The sequence below is a fragment of the Saccostrea cucullata genome, unplaced genomic scaffold, assembly GCF_032062105.1.
Source record: "Saccostrea cucullata isolate Sc308-1 unplaced genomic scaffold, CSIRO_AGI_Scuc_v1 ctg1166, whole genome shotgun sequence".
Taxonomy (NCBI): domain Eukaryota; kingdom Metazoa; phylum Mollusca; class Bivalvia; order Ostreida; family Ostreidae; genus Saccostrea; species Saccostrea cuccullata.
This window is the reverse complement of record NW_026923628.1, coordinates 1-21,395: the sequence shown is the minus strand read 5'-3', so window position 1 is coordinate 21,395 and position 21,395 is coordinate 1. Positions and strand designations below refer to the sequence as shown.

At 31.6% G+C, this 21,395-nt stretch overlaps 3 protein-coding genes across 3 annotated transcripts; 1 reads left to right on the top strand and 2 right to left on the bottom strand.

Moving 5' to 3' along the window:
* Positions 1–7,725: 7,725 nt before the first annotated feature.
* On the top strand, positions 7,726–10,757 carry LOC134264505 (uncharacterized). Its single transcript, XM_062746796.1, has 3 exons — positions 7,726–7,864; positions 8,975–9,095; positions 10,568–10,757. The coding sequence occupies exons 1-3, from the start codon at positions 7,756–7,758 to the stop codon at positions 10,689–10,691; spliced, it is 354 nt and encodes a 117-aa protein (XP_062602780.1). The 5' UTR covers positions 7,726–7,755; the 3' UTR covers positions 10,692–10,757.
* Positions 10,758–11,319: 562 nt separating this feature from the next.
* LOC134264515 (serine protease inhibitor dipetalogastin-like) lies at positions 11,320–13,124 on the bottom strand. Its single transcript, XM_062746808.1, has 3 exons — positions 13,061–13,124; positions 12,505–12,586; positions 11,320–11,464 (listed from the first exon to the last, which is right to left on the bottom strand). The coding sequence occupies exons 1-3, from the start codon at positions 13,119–13,121 to the stop codon at positions 11,320–11,322; spliced, it is 288 nt and encodes a 95-aa protein (XP_062602792.1). The 5' UTR covers positions 13,122–13,124.
* A 6,949-nt stretch (positions 13,125–20,073) lies between these two features.
* On the bottom strand, positions 20,074–21,236 carry LOC134264514 (complement C1q subcomponent subunit A-like). Its single transcript, XM_062746807.1, has 2 exons — positions 21,012–21,236; positions 20,074–20,493 (listed from the first exon to the last, which is right to left on the bottom strand). Exons 1-2 carry the CDS (start codon positions 21,234–21,236, stop codon positions 20,074–20,076), a joined length of 645 nt encoding a protein of 214 aa, XP_062602791.1.
* Positions 21,237–21,395: the final 159 nt, after the last annotated feature.

The window sequence follows — 21,395 nt, the reverse complement described above, 5'->3', positions numbered from 1 at the left end:
GTTACGACATTGGGTCAAGGTCATTGCACTTTCTTATGTGAACAACCTCCTTTCACCGCATGAACCTCCAGTGAATCTCAATTACAATGTTATGCTTCAATTAAACCCTTTTTTTCTCTGCCAGCGACCTTGATTTATCAGAAAGACCTGTGATCAAGGACATGACACAACCTCCAATCATAAGTAATTTTTGTTTCAAGTAAGAGGCGCCAAAAAAATTCATTTACTCATTCATAGCGTTGAAAAGAAAATATGTTTTTCTGTCAGTGACCTTGATCTTGAAGGAATAGCCTTGAGTCTGTGTCAATTTTTTTCTTCAATTTCTTTATTGCAAAAGACATACGTCTTATGGTATTTAAGGAAATAATTAAGGAATGACTCTAATTCTAATTTTAAAATATTTAAACAACTTTGGATGTAAAATTGTGTTGCTTTTGATGAGTTTAAATTTACCGCGCAATAATACAACCGTAGTAACGGAACTGATTTGAGGCGAGGGGAGGTAATAACTGATATATAGATCTAGCAGCCATGATGTTTGTTTACATGAGGTAAGATCGAGTAACTAGTTGAATTTAAAGGTACATTTACTAAATCTGGAATTTTTTGTGGATTCCGAGGACTGGAAATGAGGGGATATGCTTGGATAAGATGATTAAGCTGATCGTCAAGGGGGGGGTGGTGTGTCCCCATACCAAACCAGATTATACAAAATAATTTGCGTTCCTTTTTGGAAATCAACCAATGAGAGGCGAGAATACAAACCAAATTAAATTATTCGGAAATGGACGGTCAGTCCTTGTAAATCTCTATGGAACATGCACATATATACATACAAACTCATATTAACAGTCTTTACAGTTCATATGGAGAAGGACATGAGATTAATGCAAAGTACGTGTAATATAGCAGTTATAGTCATATCAACAATATAAAAGTAACATATCTGCAAATGGCACACTATGACATGATTAAATCATTTCTAAGCGAGAGGGCTTTATAAATAAACTTCCCTAAATTACATAATTCTTTTACATTATTCACACTTAGCAACTGTATTAATTTGTACATAGATGGCCTATACCAATAATATTTTTTCAAAAACTTTGATCGTAATGTTGAATAAATTGGGCATTCAAGTAAAAAATGATATTCATCTTCAATTTCTGTAGTACATATTTTACAGAATCTTTTGTCACTTGTTACATTTTTATGTCTACCCGTTTCAATAAACAGATTATGCGAGGACAACCTTATTTTAGAAATACATTTTTTGTACACCTTTGGTATCGATTTTTCTAAGTAATGTTGCAAGCAAAAGTTGTCAATTAAATGCTTATAAATATAACATTTTGATTCTGTTTGCATTTTACTATATAGGGTTTGTATAAAGTGATCATTAAGTCTTTGACGAATGATCGGCAGACAGATACGACTATTCAGATTCCTTTGGTCGCTCCACATATACCCAAGGCACAAACAATGTAATTGCTCCTTGATAATTTTGCCCAACTTTGATAATTTTGCTTATCATTTTCACAACTACAATAAGACCAATCATAGGCAGCTCTTAATATACAATTTTCAGACTGTAATAATTTAAACCAGAATTTAAACATTCGATAAATACGAATAAAATACATAGGTAGACGTCCTCAAAGACGTCTCAAAGTACAACATGGACGTGTTCGTAGTTTTACGGACACCGAGGACATATCGTATAAAATCAAGATGGACCTTTTCACTGTCCTGGCCTTTGTGGAATCCCCAGACTTCACAGCCATAGTTTAAGATACTGCACACATAGGTATCAAAAATAGAAAACAAAATACAATGATTTAGATAAAGCTGCTTCATTGTTGATTTGAGAGCAAACAGAGCTTTGTGACCTTGTGTTGCTAATTGTTTTTGAGAAATGAAGAATTTACAGTTATAGTTAAACACAATGCCTAAATAAACAAATTGGTCCACTATTTCTATATTTTCACCATTATAAGTCCATTTTGCATTTGCGCGGACTTTCTCGCCATTTCTAAAAACAACAACTTTACTTTTTGATACATTTACATCTAGACCCCACACGTACGTATAAACATGTAGATTCTCCAAATGATGTATTACATTATATTGTATCTATTTATTCATGTATCGATTGTATTATTTTTTTTTCTTTTTGCATGACATATTGTATTATATAAGGAGAGGAATTCACTAAGTTATTTAGAACTTGTTTCCAATCCTTTTGATTGATATCAATAAACTACGTTCAAAACAAACGTACGTATATAACTCTAGTGTATTTAACATGCTTTGTAATTCATCTATTGATTCTGAAAACAATACCATGTCATCTGCGTACATTAAAAGATAAAGGCTTAATAGCTGCAAATCAGTGGGCGTGTTACCCGCTTTATGAATTCATTTTCAAGATCACTAACATATAATACAAACAACATGGGCGATTAAACTCCCCCTTGTAAAAGACCAACATTACTTTTAAAAAAAATTAGATATACGATCAGAGGATTTTACACAGCTTCTAATTCTAGAATAATGGAACGAATAATTGTTAGTAGTTTCCCTTGTATACCATAATACTTTAGTTTTCTATATAACTTTTCTCTAATGATGGAGTCAAAAGCCTTCTTATAATCAACAAAACAACAATGAAGCCGTTTCTTAGTTTGAAGTGTTTTTGATACAAGACAATGTAGCGCAAATATTGCTTCTGTAGTACCTAACATAGGTTGAAAACCAAACTGTGCATCTGTAATAACACTATTAGATGATGCCCATAGTATAAGCCTTCTATTCAGTATTGAGCTGAACAATTTATAAAAGCAGCTAATAAGACTTATACCTCGATAATTATTGGGAGCGTCGGGGTCGCCCTTCTTAAAAACAGGCACAATAATAGCATCAGACCATTCTGTTGGAAAATAACCAGATGTTAATATACGATTTAAAAAAAATATGTAAATATGATAAAAATATGTCCTTGAATTCTATAAAGTATTCATTCAAAATATGATCAAGGCAATGAGATTTTTCTCGTTTAAGACAATCTATAGCATCCGATATTTCTTTTTCAGTGATTTCAGTATCTAATTCATCAAACACGATATTTCCTGTGTCCAATCCGTTATCCATATTGGTAGAAAATGTAGATAAATCTTTGAAATGCCTTTGGAATAGTTCCAAATCAATTGATGTATGTTCTTGTTTTCTTTTTCGAAAATGTTTATAAAATATTTTTGGGTTATCTTTCCGGAGATGATCCAATAAATCGCTTTCTTTCCATAAATACTGGCGCCTAAGTTTTGCTTCTGAATGCTTGAAACTTTTTTTAGCTTCGGTTAAATTCAAATGGTTTTCTCTGTTTTTCGTATTATTAAAACGGGTGAGTGCTGAGCGATATATCCTATACTTTTCTTTGAGCTCTACGTTAAACCAAGGTTTGTCTGGTAATTTCGAGAGCTTGTTCCACCTGGATTATGAACCGGTTTTGAACGCCTTTTGTTAACTTCAAAATAAGGTCGCATAAGGTCAGTCAAACGTGTTGTAAACAAATCGATCGATACATCTATACTAGACTGGGACTCCGACGGGGTGTTTTGTAAACATGACACAAGATCTTCAAAATTCTCAATTAAAGCCCTAGCTTGGGAAAACAAATTCTGGTTACAGAGGAATTGCGCAGAAATTTGGTTTTCACTCTCACTATGCACAATCGAGTTACATATAATATTTTTTGATTTCAATCTAAGCTGAAGAGGCGCATGATCTGAATACATGTTAAAGTTTGCAACAATAAACTGATCAATTTGTTGAAATACATCAGGGGTAGTTATTACATAATCTACAACACTCATGCCCCTTGGGCCAACAAATGAATAATCTTTGTCCATACCCAATTTATGACGCCCATTCAAAATTCTCAGCCCACTACTTTTACAAAGTGATAATAATTTGTTACCCAAATCATTAACAACAACATCAGGGTTTGTTCTACTTTGATTATGTGTATCTACGCCATTAAATAAAACTTCACTTAATTCTCTCAAAACATCATTATGTAATATATCATGCATTATGAAATCATTTGCGCCTGCTGTTCTTGCATTAGTGTCACCAATCAATATAACTTTCCCAAAATTCATATATTCAACAATTTGGTTTTCGAGATCACTAAATATATCGCAATCATAAGTTTGGTAGAAATTAAAACTGCTTGGTGGTATATACACACAGGCCATATACATAGCTTCAGTGCTTTGTAATATACATTTATCAAGCTTAAGCCATATGATAGTGTCATACATATATTTAAGAAAAGATACATATTGCTTAATATTTTTTACGAATTAAAATAATACAACCTCCACCTTGCTTAGATTTCGAAAATTTTCTAGGAAAAACAAAACTATAAAATCCTTCCACCTCAACAGAGAACTCCTTTTCGATCCAGTATTCTATTAAAAGATGATGTCATATGAGAGGATAAAACAACGAAAATTTTTATGTTATTTATCATAATTACTGTCCATGTATAGCTTATCGACCCTCAGTACTGCGCGTCTGTTATTCTGCAAGGCTCTCTGAATAACCGGGAATAATGCTTTTCGCCTATCCACAACTTCACCCGGAAACTGCTCTTTCTCCAAAGCCTGTATCTTTCAATTTGGATGCACACATCCTAATCCTCTCCTGTTCCTTAAAGCTGGAGAATTTCACAACAATAGGCCGCACTGTTTGATTGCTGAATCTTCCCAATCGATGAGCACGCTCAGTGTAGTTTCCAACTCCAGATATATTCAACTTGGTTTCACAAAAGTCATTTATGAGCCTTTCACAATTCCCTCTTCTATTACCACGGTATTCGGCAAGGCCAAAAAACAATAAATTGTCTCTCATGCTTCGACTCTGAAGGTCAAGAATTTTGTCATTGAGATCTGTGACCTGTTTCCTTAATTGCTCATTAATTACCTTTGTCTTCTCAGCCTCTTGCTCAGTCCATGGACACAGCACCACCGATTCTAGGTCATCGTTTATTTTGTCAATTCGCGATAATTTTATATCAATATCTCCAATTCTCCTAAACAACTGATCAACCCACGCAGGTCTCGAACTAAAATTAGTACTAGTAGCAGTGTTCGAATGAGCTGGCGGAGGATCCATGGATTGCACATTGGTTACATTGTTTACATTATTTACCTTCGACAACACACCTGCCGCGTTCCGGTCGACTTAAGTGAGTGAACAATATTATTATTTCAAATACAGACAACTGTTTCAGATTTTTTGAGCTGCGACAATCTTGAGAAAGACATTCAGAGACATTGAATAGCAAAAAAACGCATGGGCCATAATGCTTGCCTGCCTACATTAGTCCTTTTTTTATAGCCCCTGCTTGAAAAGCGGGAGGGTATTTATTAATCGGGATTTCCGTCCATCTGTTTGTTACGCTTTAGGTATATCCATCTCTTATCCACAACTCTTACACCACTGAACGAAATTTTCATGGAATCTGTATCACATATTGCCGTCGTGCACCTTCTATCACTTTTCCTACACATCTTTTGGGTTTCCCATTGCAAAACATGGACAATGCCATTATATTCATATTAGAGGCGGTTGATCATTTATATAATTCACTGCTCACATTCTTCAAATTTATAATATATTTTCCATGGCACCTTTACCCATGTGGTGTAATGAAAATTTCAGTTTCGCAGGAATGATATCAATGTTGATAAAATGTGGATTTTAACACAGCATCCTTTTAAGAGATAACAGGTTTGTTATATAAAACTTCTCTGTGAATATAAGTGTATTTCAATTACACGAACATTATACATGGAGTACGTCAGAACTTAATCATTTTTAATATTGTGAAGAAAAAAGCAATACAAAGTTAAAAACAAATATTTAATGACCAAACATAAAAACAGTGGTATATGTGAGAGTCTGTGTGCGTACAAATTATCTGGTATATAAATGAGGTTTTCCTTTTATTAAAAACAAAAATACTTCCTTTTGTTGTTTTTAATCGCGATTTTACGAAAACATCTGTGTCCGTTTTTGATTTTAACATTTATAACAGAGTACTAGATTTATCGCTTTTGGCAGGTGATACTGCTGATTTAGAAATAAATACGCCTGTTTCCTAAAGGTTTTATGCATTAATGAATTTATTTAAACCACGAAAATGTTCATGAAAAGTTTGAATAAATTCTGTGAACCGGTGAAAAAGAAATTGCCAAAAACCCGGGACCGTCGGGCATCGGGAAGACTAGATTTACTGCTTGCCGTCAGTATATAGAGTTGTCGTTCGTATCTCTTTCAGTGTATGACGCTACACTAAAAATGAGTTCCGTTACGAAAAACTTTTGAGATTCTTTATAATTTAACTTTGAACGAAATCTAATATTCAAAATAAGATTACTTAATCATTGCATTTACTTACATTTCCATAGGCGTAGTCACAGGGGGGGCAGCGGGGGCAATAGCCCCCCCACTTTCAGATCTGGGGGGGCAAGAGTATGTCTGTGCCCCCCCCCCACTTTTCAATGAAGAACAGAATCACAGCTATATTTCCCCAACATTTTCTTTAATATAGGAAATGTTCATTGAAGGGATAGTTGCCCCCCACTGTTTGACCCTAGTATAGTAATATCGAAGAATTTTGGAAAAAAAATTGGAATTGAAAGTAACTTGCCTTTGAAAAAAGTTGGCCACTACCCCCCCCCCCCTACGAAATAGGATTTTCCCCACTTTTAAGTTTTTGGGAACTTACAATTTTCTTTTTCTTTCTTTTCTTTTTTTTTTTTTTTTTTTTTTGCTTGTCAAAGAATTTCTGGAGTTGAGCCCCCCCACTTTTAAGTTTGTGACTACGCCTCTGATTTCAAATTATGAAAATGAGATCAATTCAGAAGAAATTACCTTGAATTATTTGTGGCGGATGATGTGGCGGAGGACAGTAGCCTCGCTTTCGGCTCTATATAATCAACACAAATTACTGCGAATGTTAAATGCGTGATGACCATGGGAGATTGAACATAGTTCAACACCCAAAAATATAGAAAGCAACACAAAGTCTCAAATCTAAGCACCAAGGAACCCCACTGTAATCTTTGTTTTGATCTACTTAAACTTAACGAGATCGATACAACAAATTATCAGCAACATTGTAATATTTCTGGGTGGTTCTATTGTAAAACAAACCGTACATGAAAAACAAACCGAGCTGTGATACGTTTACCTTCAATTTAATTTCCATACCTTAATGCGTTTAGCACTAAATGAAAAACCTTAGTACATCCCTCTACAGAAATATTCCCTGAGTCATTTTAATGCTACAACTATGTAGTTCTTTTCACAATGTTTTCTATGTTATTAATATGTGCAATAGGATTATAATTTTTTCTCTTAAACTATTTGTATCATTTAAGTATTTCAATCTAATAGCAACTGATGAAAAAGGTTAAATAGGACATATCTCAGTGAAAATTTTGTCCTAAAGCAAGATTTACTAAGGCAAACCTCAGAGAAGTAATATTTCATATATTTTATAGTGTATCGGTCGAGATTGTGACATATAGGTGCATTTAGTAAACGGACTTCAATACAAGGTAAAATTACAGATAAGGGAGTATGAAGAAGTACTTAAGAACTGTGTTGTGCTTAATTTGACACCAATAGAACAGGTACTTAGGAACGGTGTTGTGCTTAATTTGACACAACTTTAGTAGATACATGAAGTCCATTGTCTTGTCTTTGTTATGGTTCGTTGTCCTTCTTGGCAGTTGTACAGGACAGTGTTTCTCTGCTCACCAGTTAACACCGCCACCCCCAGGCTCTACAGGTAATAGCAAGTGGAATGTAAGTACAGTAAAGCTTGATTATAACGGAGTTACTGGGACCTGAGAAATCATTTTATTATACCCGTAGTTCGTCATATTGATATAAAAATAATTAAATTTATGTACCTGGGGATCCATGAAAATTTCGCTTTATCTGCGAATTCGTAATAAGCGTTTTTGTGTTACATAAGTTTTACTGTTACAATAATTTTTATATTACAAGGCATCAAGGATGATTTCCTTTTTTCAAAGTTCACACCGTTAAATTTTGCTATATATCAAACTGCTCCATAGGGAGTGATTCAAAATGAAGGGGGTGGCACAACTTCATATTTTTGAGTCATCAGACGTCTATATTGAGGGTCACAAGTATATAATATTTATGTTTCTAATATCATACTATATATCGGCAAAGATATTGGGGAGGGCCACCCCTAGACCCAACGATTACTACGACCATGTCAAACGCCAAACAAAAATAAGTAAAGACCAGTAAATAGAGAGAAAGTACATTGAGTGCAGTTGTATGTTCTTAATGACGTTTTCCTTTATATTTCTGGACAAATGAAATACTTAAGTTTCTTTTATACTTTTGCACACATTTCATTGATTTTATATAACCACAAAGGCATAGATTGATGATATTTACAAGTATATTAGTACTTTTGCTTGCTGATTGCAACATTTGATTTATGTGAGTATTAAATGCTGATTTATCAGTGTTGTCTTTCTTTGTATCTTATGCGAAAGTGTTATTGATCAAAATATATTACGTTATCAATCGAGATCAGAATTGCAATATTTTTGTTTTTGTATCTAGTTCCACAACCATATTTTTATTGATATGCTGAATTCTATGATAGGAATCATTGTTTGCAAAAGAGTTTCATCTTCCTAATTTTAAAAGTGTACTCTTTTCTACTTTACAATCATTTATTCGGCCATTTTTTTTTTTATTATTTTTTATCCAAATATGTTTGGGACTTAAATTTTTGCACGTGTAACATGATTCTTTGATAAAAATGTAGAACTGCCTGTTTCTGATTCTTTCAGAATAATTTCAATTTTGTTAACATTGGTATTTTTATTTTTTGAACTGTTTCTTATTTTAGATCCGCCTCCCACACACTGTAACTATTCTGGAATGTATTTGGCGCCAGGAGAAGCACACACAGATATGACCAAGTGTTTAAGGTGTCATTGCGGGGCGGATCTGGGTCTTTATTGCTGCTCGTAAGACATTTGTTTTAAATTCGTTTTAGTTTGTTTTATCTATTTTGAGAAATATTTGGAGATACAGATTCATTCAGTCAATATAAATCAGTAGGAAAAAAAATACTCTAAACCATCAGAGGCGGGATCAGATACCATGGAAGAGTAAGCGTCCCCTGCTCCAGGCTCAGTCGACATGTCCTCTTTGTCATGATGAGAAAATCACGGAAACTCTGTCGGCAAGTCAGTGTGTAAATGATGGTTAAACACCTACTACACATGTATAAAAAGTCAGTCATTTGATTTAATGATAGATTGTTTTTGCTGAAGAGACCATTGTATCGAGCAGAGAACTTACGAAGTAATGATTTAAAACAAAAATGTTGACAATTTGGTTTCTTCATTTTTTCTTAACAATATGTCATTTTAATTTTTTTTATGTGTACAGCTTAATTTTGTGTATATAATTAATGGAGAGACATGAACCCAATTTGCAGGTCTATACATGTAGCTGACTAATTAAGGGAAGTTGATATTAGAAAAGCCACTGTACATTTATCAAAAAAGTTTGATTTGTTAAATTGTAAGATTGCCATGAACGTCTTTTTCTTGTACATATCAAAATATGAAATTGGTATTTCAGACTCTGTGATTGAAAAACAAGAACATCTTCACTCTCGTTTACAGTCATGATTTCTATGATCTAAACAATAACCTTGTCAGCAAATACAATTTATCAAAGAGTCAAATGTGAATACTAATTGTTACTCCATTATTGACAACAGATCTATCCGTTATTTCCCTATCATGACAAGGAACACACATTGGGTGTGACCGGTCGGCTTGGGATGCTAGATCCTCCATGGAACCTCATGCTACTTCTGATGTTTTGAAGGTCCTTGTTTGCTCTGCTTCTATTTTGTTTTATATACTTTTGAACTTGAATACTGTTATAAATATTAATCTATGAATAATAATTATAGAATAAATGTTATCTATATATGTTTCACAGTACAGTTGTATCTTTTATTTGAAGCCCATTGTGATATAAATTGTCGGCATACGTACATAAATAAATATTCTTATTTATAATACGTCATTGATCTATCTATATGTATGTATTTTGAACAAATTCTGCTTTATATGATTTAAAAAAAAAGGTCTGTACAAAATTAGGCAAAAATTGCCGAGTAAATTGTACATAAATTGATATTTTTACGAGTAAATTGTACATAAATTGATATTTAAATTAAATGTTATTACCACAGAGTTAATTGACAACTTAAGTATTATTTTCCGAAAAACACGTTTACAACAAAATGTTAGGACGAGTAATTTTGATTTCTAATGGAAAATACTCCGTCAACTAGTTCACTTCACACTTTTATATAAAACTCACCATTAGGAATAAAAGAAAAATATTTTCTTTTTTAATATAAATTAAAATCTAGCTCGTTATCTTCTTGTTTTATACAATCATTCTTTTTTCCCAGTATGCTAATGCACTACACCTTACCCGAGGGATGCGTTGTTATTGAAAAGAACTGTACACAGAGAATTGTCCATAAATCAGATGGATCGCCATGTCAATATTACGTATCCTTTTCCAGGAAGTGACGAAAAATACAAGAAAAACAATTGTTTTTTAATGAATAATGTAGAAAATATGAATGAAAACGAAAAAAAAAAGAAATCTGTGTTGTACTTTTCTTAAATTATGCAATTATACACAGGTTAAAATGAACACCTTCCACGCCAATAGAAAAATACTCCACAAAAAGGAAAAAGAAAACAATGATAAGATAAAATAATTGCAGACATGTCAATACTTAGCAACGAATAAAAATGTTACCGCTGTTATGTATGGCATTAATTGAATACTCCTAAGTTTATGTTCAAATTTTGCATTAAAATTATAATGAAATCATGCATAAAAAAATAATATTTGGCAATATTGCTTCTTAAAAATATGTATTTTGCAAAATTTGATATTGAATCAAAAATTAATCATAAACATTTTAGAGGTAATAGAAAATTTGCATTTAGTTTAATTCTCAATCACAATCCTGGATCCAGGCCACGGGACCAAAAAGAAGAGTAGCTAATTTTTGGTCCCACTCTCACATTTAGCTTTATAAAGTGGGAAAGTGACTGATATCAAAAATGTGCTCGCCTAAGTTTTTTTTTGTTTTGTTTTGTTTGGCCTTCACCCTTCCCCCGACTACCGGTAGGTTCATGATAAATCTTACCTGCAGCGTGCAGTACAGCTGTTACTGTAGGTCCTACCATTAAATCCACAGACCGGGTCATATATAAAGGGACAGGCACAGTTCCCTGGATTCCCTGGGCTTCTACACGGACACTCTCCCATACACTGTACGGAAACGCCTCTACAGAAAAAGGACAAAAGAACTCGTAAACAACAGGTTTGTGGGGGGTATCAATTGAATGGTTTACGAATTAGGCATAGATTTTGTTGTTGAAAAATATTCATTATAAATTTTATTAATATCTACAGGTAGTGAATTGTATCCTGAACTTAATACGATAATCATAAATGTAAATAAAAAGTTATGTCGTAAATCTCTTGAAAGTAAAGTGTAACCCTGAGACAAATTGTTCAAGTTTCGCCTTATGCTTCATTGAAATATGGAGATAAGGAAAGAAGTATGAATATCGAAGGTCCAATGAAACAATACAATGTAAGAGAAGAGCATACATGAACCTCTTTAAATTACAGAAGCGAGGCCAGGCCTGGGAACCATAAATCTTACACGAGTTCATTTTTGATCTCAGTCTCACTTTTCCACTATACAGTGAGACTGAGATCAAAAGTGAGCTCATCTAAGTTTTATGGTCCCCCGGCCAGATACCTCCTGCTTTTCCCTTTTGTTCTTGTTTTTTTTTTCCTGGCGAAACTCGCAAATAAATAAAAGAATTAAATATGAAACAACGAAAAGGTTTTACATCATTTTGCTTAAGTCTTTGTATACTACTATTTATAAAATCATGACTGATGATTAATTGAGGAACATAAAAAGGAAATACGACGCATCAAGAAAAAAAAAAAAAAAAAAAAAAGAATTGTGAAATATCTTTACAGACCAAAAACTATGGAAATCACGAGAACTGACTGTCATGTTTTTAAATGATAAAATGATAAAATCAACTCACAATAATAAGAATTCTTCAATTTTATCTGTTTAACTGAAAAATATTGCTTTTAGACTATGGAGGGCGAAAGACAACTCTTATATTTGTATGGAATGGTAAATATAAATAGTAACTGTTTCTAAATTGTAGGATATATATTTTTTATTCATTCACTAATTGCGTACAAAAAATTATGCAACATTGTTTTAAACTTGAATTAGCTATTAAATGGTCAAACTAAGGATTCGTAGATTTTTTGTAGATCAGAGTTACTTACGCACACCCGGCACATCCTGAGTTAGAATATGTCCTTCCGTTTATTCCACAGACCGGGTTATACACTTGTATGCACGCACAATCTATAAAGAACAAGCATATACGAGGAATGAATATCGCCACGAGTCCTTTAAATGCAATTCTTTATTGGAATTCATCCACTTATCAATTATCGTACATGAGAAAAACTAATTATGTATGTAAAATATGACAACACATTCTGTTTTCATTACACTTTGATCTTTCTATAGAAATAGGAATATTTTTTTTTAATAAATTAAATGATCAAATCTGTATAAAGATGAGCGAAGAATATACACGCAAAAGTAAATGAAATCGTATATCAAATAAAAAATAGATTGGCTATATTCATTTCTACAATTTTCTGTAAGCGTACTTTTATAATATTAGAATTACTATGTAAAACAAATACCAAGTCTTACTAATCATTTTTAAGTTAGTATGATTTGGTATTTATTTTCACTAAGCATACATTAATAATTTAAGAATTCACTAAAGGCGAGTGTGTTTTAATGTACTAGATTCATATTCCTTACTGTTTGTCTGAGAATTCACCATCGCTGGAGCCACCAAAAGTATAAGTAAATAAAGCCCCATCTTTTACCTGACAAAAGCACATGTACTATAAACTATAATATCAAGTATTGCCAAGGTATTAAAATTATCATTAAAAATTGTACAATCTGTTTGGATTGATTAACATGTTTTCTATGAACGGGGGAAAATTCTTTGCATAATTTTTGTTCAATATTCCAAAATTTAACCTACTGCATTCAAATTTCTATTTTTTTCTTCTTATTTTAATTGTTTAAGTTCATTAATGATCCCTTTTAAGTTTTAAGTTACTCTACTTTTTTTTGTTATTTTGCTATACACTGTACAATGGCTTTAGGGAATCTTTAATAAGTTTTATGAAATAAAAAACATGCATTTTTCTTACCGTATTGTGGTAATGATTCAGTCTTTAAATACAACCAAACTCAAGTGCAAATAAATTTATACGATCGTAAGAACAGGATGAGAAATGCGAAAACAGTTTTATGCCATGCGTTCAAATTGTCCAGTGCATGTAATTTTTTTGTTATTACAAGGAAAATTTGTTTTATGATATTCATCATATTAGACATCAATTTGTTTTCTTTCAGATCATTACAGACGTACAGGTGTTTTTCAGGTTTTAGTAAATACATGACGACATTTGATATAGTTGACTTCATTAGCTGTTCATGTATGTAATAACATGCATCTGATCAAGAAAGAGTTAAAGATGTCTGTTTTTTTTTTATTTTTATTATTTTTTTTTTGAAGAGTTTATTTTTTTTTTTGTAAATGACATTCTTTAACAGATTTCATTGCTGGGTGTATCATAGCTTATCTGTAATGAACAGGTTTAAAATGTCATTTTTTTTAAAGAAATCCTGAAAAAGACTAACATAATGGTAAAAAAAACTAATTTATACCGGTATCTAAATTTCAGATGCAAATACGGGTCTTGAGGTTGTTCAAAACCATATGCGTTTTTCATACGTATTGTTATGCTATTACTTACACAATGAATTGACGACGGATTTTTCGTTATTTCTTTATCATGACAAGGAGCACATGGAGGGTGTGACGGGTCAGCAGGGGATGCTTACTCCTCTATGTCACCTGATCCCACCTCCGATGTTTCGGAGGTCCGTTTTTGCTCTACTCCTCCTTTGTATTGTTTAATGGACTTTTGATCTTGAATGCTGTTCGTTATGTCGACACATTTCATGCATCTTCTTATTTCATACATCTTTCCAAAATTCGTTCTATTTAAAATAATTTAAACTTTTTTTCTTTCAGGTGCTGACAATAAAAGTCAATTTCTTTGTTTAAAAAAACAATAACAACTATCACATGTAAACAGTAAAATAAGTATTTTGATACATTTTCTTAACACAATAAAAAAAAATACAACGAGCAGAAACAAATAAACAAATTATTTAAACTGAAACATAAAACCTTCAAGGCAACAATTAAAGAAAAACAAGAAATTTACAATGTTGGGTAATGGTGTAATATATTTTTTGTCACAACATATACTTTGCAGATGTTGACATAAACAGCCACGCAAAATATATGTTCTTAACTAATGCCTTTGACAGACAGTCTCCATATAGATATCTCGTAACCAAACATGCGCCTAATAGTGTATTTACTTACGTATAGAAAAAATAGTCATGGATAAAAAGCGGATTCCGGCAGCAAATATTGTGGTAGTTTTGCTTATTTCCAATGTTTTAATCGGAACTTTGGTAAACTTCGGGGATAAACATATAAAAGTTTTATCTTTATGTTTATATATCAAAGCCATGAAGAAAGTATCTTGTTTATATTGATTGATTATTTATACTGTACATTAACATAAATGGCTTATCCAAATTTTAGAACCACATTAAACTTCATTTTAACGTGCCAACAAACTTAAGCTTTTAAAACATATAGTTTAAATATATACTTTATGCTTCAAGGTAAAAGGTAAATATCTATGCATCAAATTCTTAATTACTGGTAGTTAGAGTAAGATGTGCATGTCTTGCTAAAAGCCTAGAGGTCGAAGAAAGTATCTTATTCATATTGATTGATTATTTATAATGTACATGTACAATTGTATATATATTGGCTTGCTTTTTTGTATAATAGTATTTAAATGATTTCTTAGCGGTTCTCTTTTATGTTTTGCCGTAGCGTTTTGCCAAAACATGTGTCGGATCAAAGAGTAAAATAAAAGGTGCACAATGGCAATATGTTATTAAGATTCTGTGAAAGTTTCATTGAATTTCATTCAGTGGTATAATAGTATGCGGAAAATCGCCCTGAAATATGGACATATCGAAATTTTCAAGCGGGAGGTATTTTTTACACTTTCAACAGGCATGGTTTCCTAGTTGTATTATTATACGTGACATTGAAATGTTACAATTTATATAGTTTATGCATTATTTTGGCAGATGCCCAACTAATGACTCTGAAAACAAAACTGTTAATCTGTGATATAAACTTGTTCATTGGTAGTCATAATTGTACATCTTGATAATCAGTAACCCCCCCCCCCCCACTTCTATATATTTTTCTATTTACATGAAGCAAAATACAAATAATCGAAATGCAGAATAACGAAAAAAAAACATTTATTTTTTTCCCTTTTCTTATTTAAACTTTTTATAAGCTACATATTGGAAAAAATAATTGAATATCTTATTTTGTGTTGTGTGGCCAATAAAACTTTAAGTGGTTAGTCTAAATGGTTTGAATTTTAACTTAGTAAATATTTGCTGTTTAATTCCTTTCATTTTTGATATTGAAAAATGTAAATGTTTATAGATATTTAAAAGATTTCAGTGACAATAATAATTTCAATTCCAATCTTGTCGTTATAATATTTTTGATTTAAGCCGAATTTTTTATATTTGTTCTTAAAATACTTTTCATATTTTTTCGGTAAATTAACATCTTTAAAATTCGTTCTTTTCACTACGATATGGACTCAAAAAAAGTATAAAATATCTGAGTATTATTTTATGAATTTTGTATTCTTTTAAATCGTTTTGTCTAATACATTCGTTTTAACACAGATAATTTTAAAAAGCAATTTAAAGTCCAATTTTTCTGATAATACAAAATAGGAGCAAAGCAAACAATTGTTTCTACAGCGGACCTCATATATGTTAAAATTGCCTATTGTCAAAGAAAAGTGTTAATTGCTTTTGGAACTGTTAATCTTTATTCAGACACAAATAAATAGTTGATTGTATCATGTTTCTTTTTAAAATTACATAGAAATTGCCGATCACCATGTTGATATACAATATATAGATTCATGAATTTAATAAAGGGGGAGGGGGTTATTTAAACCACGGTCACCAAAGACATATGCGGAAATTGGACCGTGGCTTGAGACGCATCTCTAAGCCCCATGGGGGTGATCTTGATTTTAAAATACATTGCCATGGCGGAAGATGGTATTTCGGAATATCCATATTTTAATCGTAAAATTTGTTTTTAAGGACCATGATAAATATATACTCAGAATCTAAATCATACTTTAGAAAAGCTGCATGATAATTTTCAATAATTTAATTCTGTTTGTAACGCTAGTATTTCACGGATAAAAAATTACTTTATATCGTATAAAATGGGTTGCCTACGTCACAATGACCGTTATCAATCCGCCTGACGTTACATTCAAATTTTGTACAAATTGAAGTCATTTTGTTACACATCAAATGAATGAAAATTAAATTATAAGCAATGAAACTTTATACGGTATAAACTGGATATAAACCGCTTCGCGGTAAGTATAGCAATTACTTTCCTTTATTGATGCTTTAAACTTTTTTGGTCAAATAAGGTGTTCCATAATTTGTAACATACAAGATGAAAAACTGTATTGAATATTGTCATTTTCAATGAAAAATTAAGAAAAACTATTCGGCAAAGGAAATATATCCAGTTGCCTACAGTCTCTCAGAAAACGGTAATTAGTATGTTCATGGCCTAAATCAATATCAAATTTAATATAGGTATCCGATTTACTTTTCATTGATTTCAAATTAAATGACATGAAAATACCCTTTTTTCTACATAATTCTGCTTAAGCCGTAAAGTACGGGAAAAAGAACGTTGAAATTGATTTTGACGTCATAATGGATCTAGCACCAAAAAATTAGTCTCAAGTTATTTACTGTATTTCATTCCTTAAATAAAACGTTAAAACAATTTTTCTTGAACATAAAGTCAATATCACGTCCAATATGAAGGAGAGGCTCGTTTTATAAGAGGTACATGTATATGTAAACTTATGTCATTTGACTGTTTTTCAAACATATATTTTTGAAAATTTATCATATCATTAATTTATTATGGAAGACTGAAGAATTTGGTTATTCAACATATGCATTGTGACGTCATGTTTTTAATGTATTGCGTCATTGATTTCCATGCAATGTCCCTTGATAAATTTTACAAAGAAGTTTCTGTGGTTTTCATAACATTCAGATACAGATTTAAACAATAAATTTCTGTAAAAGTATAGATTAGATTATAACACATTCAGATTCAGACTTCAACATTTAATTTCTTTAAAAGTATAGATTTTAATAAGGAGGAAAAGTCACATCTATTGAAGTATTTTCAACTACAGTTTTTCTTAAAAACGTACGTGGCCGCACTTTTGTACAGTTATTTTTTCTCTTGCATATTAGTTTATACTTGTTCTTTCTGCAAAGTTTTGCATTTACATATAAACTTCAAAACGTTTGCTTTCCGGAATATTTGACCGGTTTTGAACGTTATATACATTGGGTTGAAGAAAATTAATACCATTTTTCATAACAATAAATTGACAAGTTCAAAAAATGTTGCGCGTTTAATTTTTGCCGATTTGGGCCGCCTCGTTATACATACTGTACCCAGTTCAGCGTTATATGCAGTTATTGTACAGTGTTTATTTAAATGATTTCTTAGCGGTTTTCATGAATTAGCGCAAACGTTGTTTGCGCCAATCCGCTAAAATATGAAATCCATTTTTTCAGTACTCTTTCAGTATTTTATACGTCAAATTGACAATATATCAGCCTTATTTTGGAAATTACCGAACTAAAAACGCTGAAAACAAATTGTTAATCTATGATAGTTGAAAAATATTTTTTTTATTCTATACTGCAAAGAAATATTGAATATCTGATTTATATTTAATATTTAAGTGTTTAGTCTAAATGGTTTGGATTTTAACTTAATTTATAGATATTTGCTGTTTAATTCCTTTCAAGAAATATGAAGTAGCAGTAGTTATGATATTTTTGATTTAAGCCGAAATAAAGGTAAATTAAATCTCGTTCTTTAGAATAAAAATATTTGAAATTGAATTCACGTTAGAAGGTCCATTAACAATACAAAATAGGAGCAAAGCAAACATAGAACCTCCATATCAGAGGACTTAGCATCTCCTGCCGACCGGTCGCCATGTTGATATACAATATATAGAAAAAAATTTAGACCAAAACATCAGTGATATCCTTGATGTTCTTGATAAGGAAGATTGAGATACCATAGTTTAACTGTAAAATTTATTTTTAAGGACAGTATACGATGAAAACTACTCAGTATCTTCATATTTAGACGTACAATGTGTTAAAGTTACAGGAAGAAAACAATCAACACATGAATAATACAGAAACTTTTAACGGATAGTTCCGGTAAGTATAGCAATTTACGTCAATTTTCTTATCTAGTTCCCAAGTATGGTATTGAATATTGTGCTACATGGAAGAAAAACTTTGTACGATAAACAGACTTTACGTTTTGTCACATAAAAGAATTATTGACTGACAAGCAATCTGTATAAAATTGTTAAGAATGTATTGTTGTTGCGTCATAAAGAAATCCTGTTTATAAAAAGGTGAAAACCAATATTTAAAATATGTTTTGACATGACATAAACAAATGTTCATTTTTTGTTTCTTATTTTATTCATTTATTTTATTTAATTTAATTTCTATTTATTTCATTAATTCATGTGTTTACTAATTTATTTATCATTTTGCATATAATGCAATCTTTGAAATTTGAACGATCATTATATTTATAAGAAAAATGTTGTTTTGCATAAATGTTCTCAAACTATTGTCTGACTGTATCGATGAAACTGAACAATTCAGGGTACTGCAATTTTAATTAATTAAAAAGACACCTCAACTAGTAGCCGAAAAGGAATATTGAAATTAATTTCTTCTTCGTCCATAAAATGGTTGTAAATAAAAAGATATAAAAAATTAAACCTTGAAATGTGATATATTTTTTATTTAAAATTTCAGGTGCTGTGACGGCCTGTGAAATAAGAATGACGGATGGATCCTTAGAGACGGTTACTAAGAACATCAATGACCCGGCCCTGACCTCATATGCCCCCGACAACCCTTAATATATTGTATTGGTTGAGTAGCAATAAATGATTTATTGATCTTTGCGAAACAGTTTTTATGGAATGTCAATAGATAAAATAAAAAAAAAAAACTCATAGCTGGAACCCCTAGACCAATGGATAGTGTTTTCATATTTTCTTATTTTCAGAAAGACAGGCAAAGAAAAATATTCGTTTACTTTTCAAAAGAATATTGTTAATACAATCCTGGTCTACAGTGAACGATTTACACACTTATGAAATAAAATAAGTTATACAATGTATCACTAAAACACAAAAGGTCATGTCTTTCTAATTTTTTTTTTCTTTAAAAAATAATTTAAAACAACTGTTGTGTCATTGTAAAAAAGAATTATTCAAAAGAGGAAAGATAATTTTACCTTTAAATATTTAATATTGACAATTCTTTTTCTCATTAATATAACATGACATTATATCGGTAAATTCAATAATATCTTTATTGATGCAATATATAAATCACAAGTTAATTGAATGTAATTTACAAGAACTAAAAATCACTAGAAGCAAAATTTAAAACTTTAATGAATTTTCTTTGTTCGGAATTGGCAACTTTTTATCACCATTAATTCAATAGGTCGTTTAAATTTTCCATCCGCTAAAAGACGACCTATACCCAGGTCGACTTATAATATGACCGGAAGTCGGCTGGTTGGGATTTCGTCTGACGTACACCTCGTCACCCTGATTTAACTGTAACACAACGACCCCGGTTGCGCTGTGAAATTCCGTAGTGTGTGAGCTATCGGCCACGATCTCCCCGGCAACCTCGGAATTCCTCATCAATTGCGTGTACGCTATCCCATTCCAAGTGCTCTGAATTACCCAGGTAAAGACGTAAAGCCCCGGATGTGGAGCAATGAACATTCCACTGAGAGTATGGAAGCCATTTCCAAGGTTTATTTGAATGACGTCGAAGTCAATGATATGTTGGCGTCCTGAGCCTAGTTCATCGCCGCTAACATAGCCATAGAAAGCGACTTTCTCTTCATCATGTTGGCACTATAAAGCACAAAGAAAAGAAACATATTATTCTAACACTTGATGTTGTTTCATAATAAAAATAATTTTCTAGATCGTCAGAATCATTAATTTTTAAAAGAATTCTGTGGCTTTCTTTTAACACTTCATGGTGTTGCAAATTTTTATAGCAAATTTATATAAGAATTTTAATGACAAGAGAGCGTTATATTTTTGAATCATAAATTAATTTTAAGAAAATTACATTATTGTCGTCTTTAATATTGATATAATAAAAAATTTTCGTTGTATAAAGTCTTTATAAATAATGAATTTGAGCAATTATACAAATAAAGCATTTTAATACATTCTTACAGCATGATAAAATTCTCAAAAATGTTGCTCGTATATTGCTCTAAAAAAATAAAAGAACAAAGAATAAACATAATTTAAACAATAATTAATACTGTATTTTCAATTTATCATCAAAAAGAGAAGCTTTTGCATAATATCCATCACTTTGGTACTGTGTTGTCCAGTAGCTGTGTATGTTAACTAGCCTCCGAATCCTCTTCAAGATTTCTTGCATCTTTGCATTCACACCTCCGAATAGCGTTATCCTCGTTTATTTTTGACTTAAGAGCAACCAGCTCTGTCTCTAACGCGCTAACACGCTCTTCCAGTGTAAGTGTAGGCTGGTAAGAATGGTCCGAGTGGTCAACTAGTGTAGCTATCCCACCGGCAGTTATCACAAAAAACCAGCTGATGTATATTAAAGAAAGCATCCTTTTAATAATGGATTTGTCCAAATTTGTTTCTTATCTCATGGCCTACTTTTTTTAATTGTGTAATGTAAATAAATTCTTTAGTAAGGATGCAATGGAACTTGTCCTTTGTTTAATCAGGTGATGCATGTAATTTATCTTTTAAAATAGGTAAAAAAA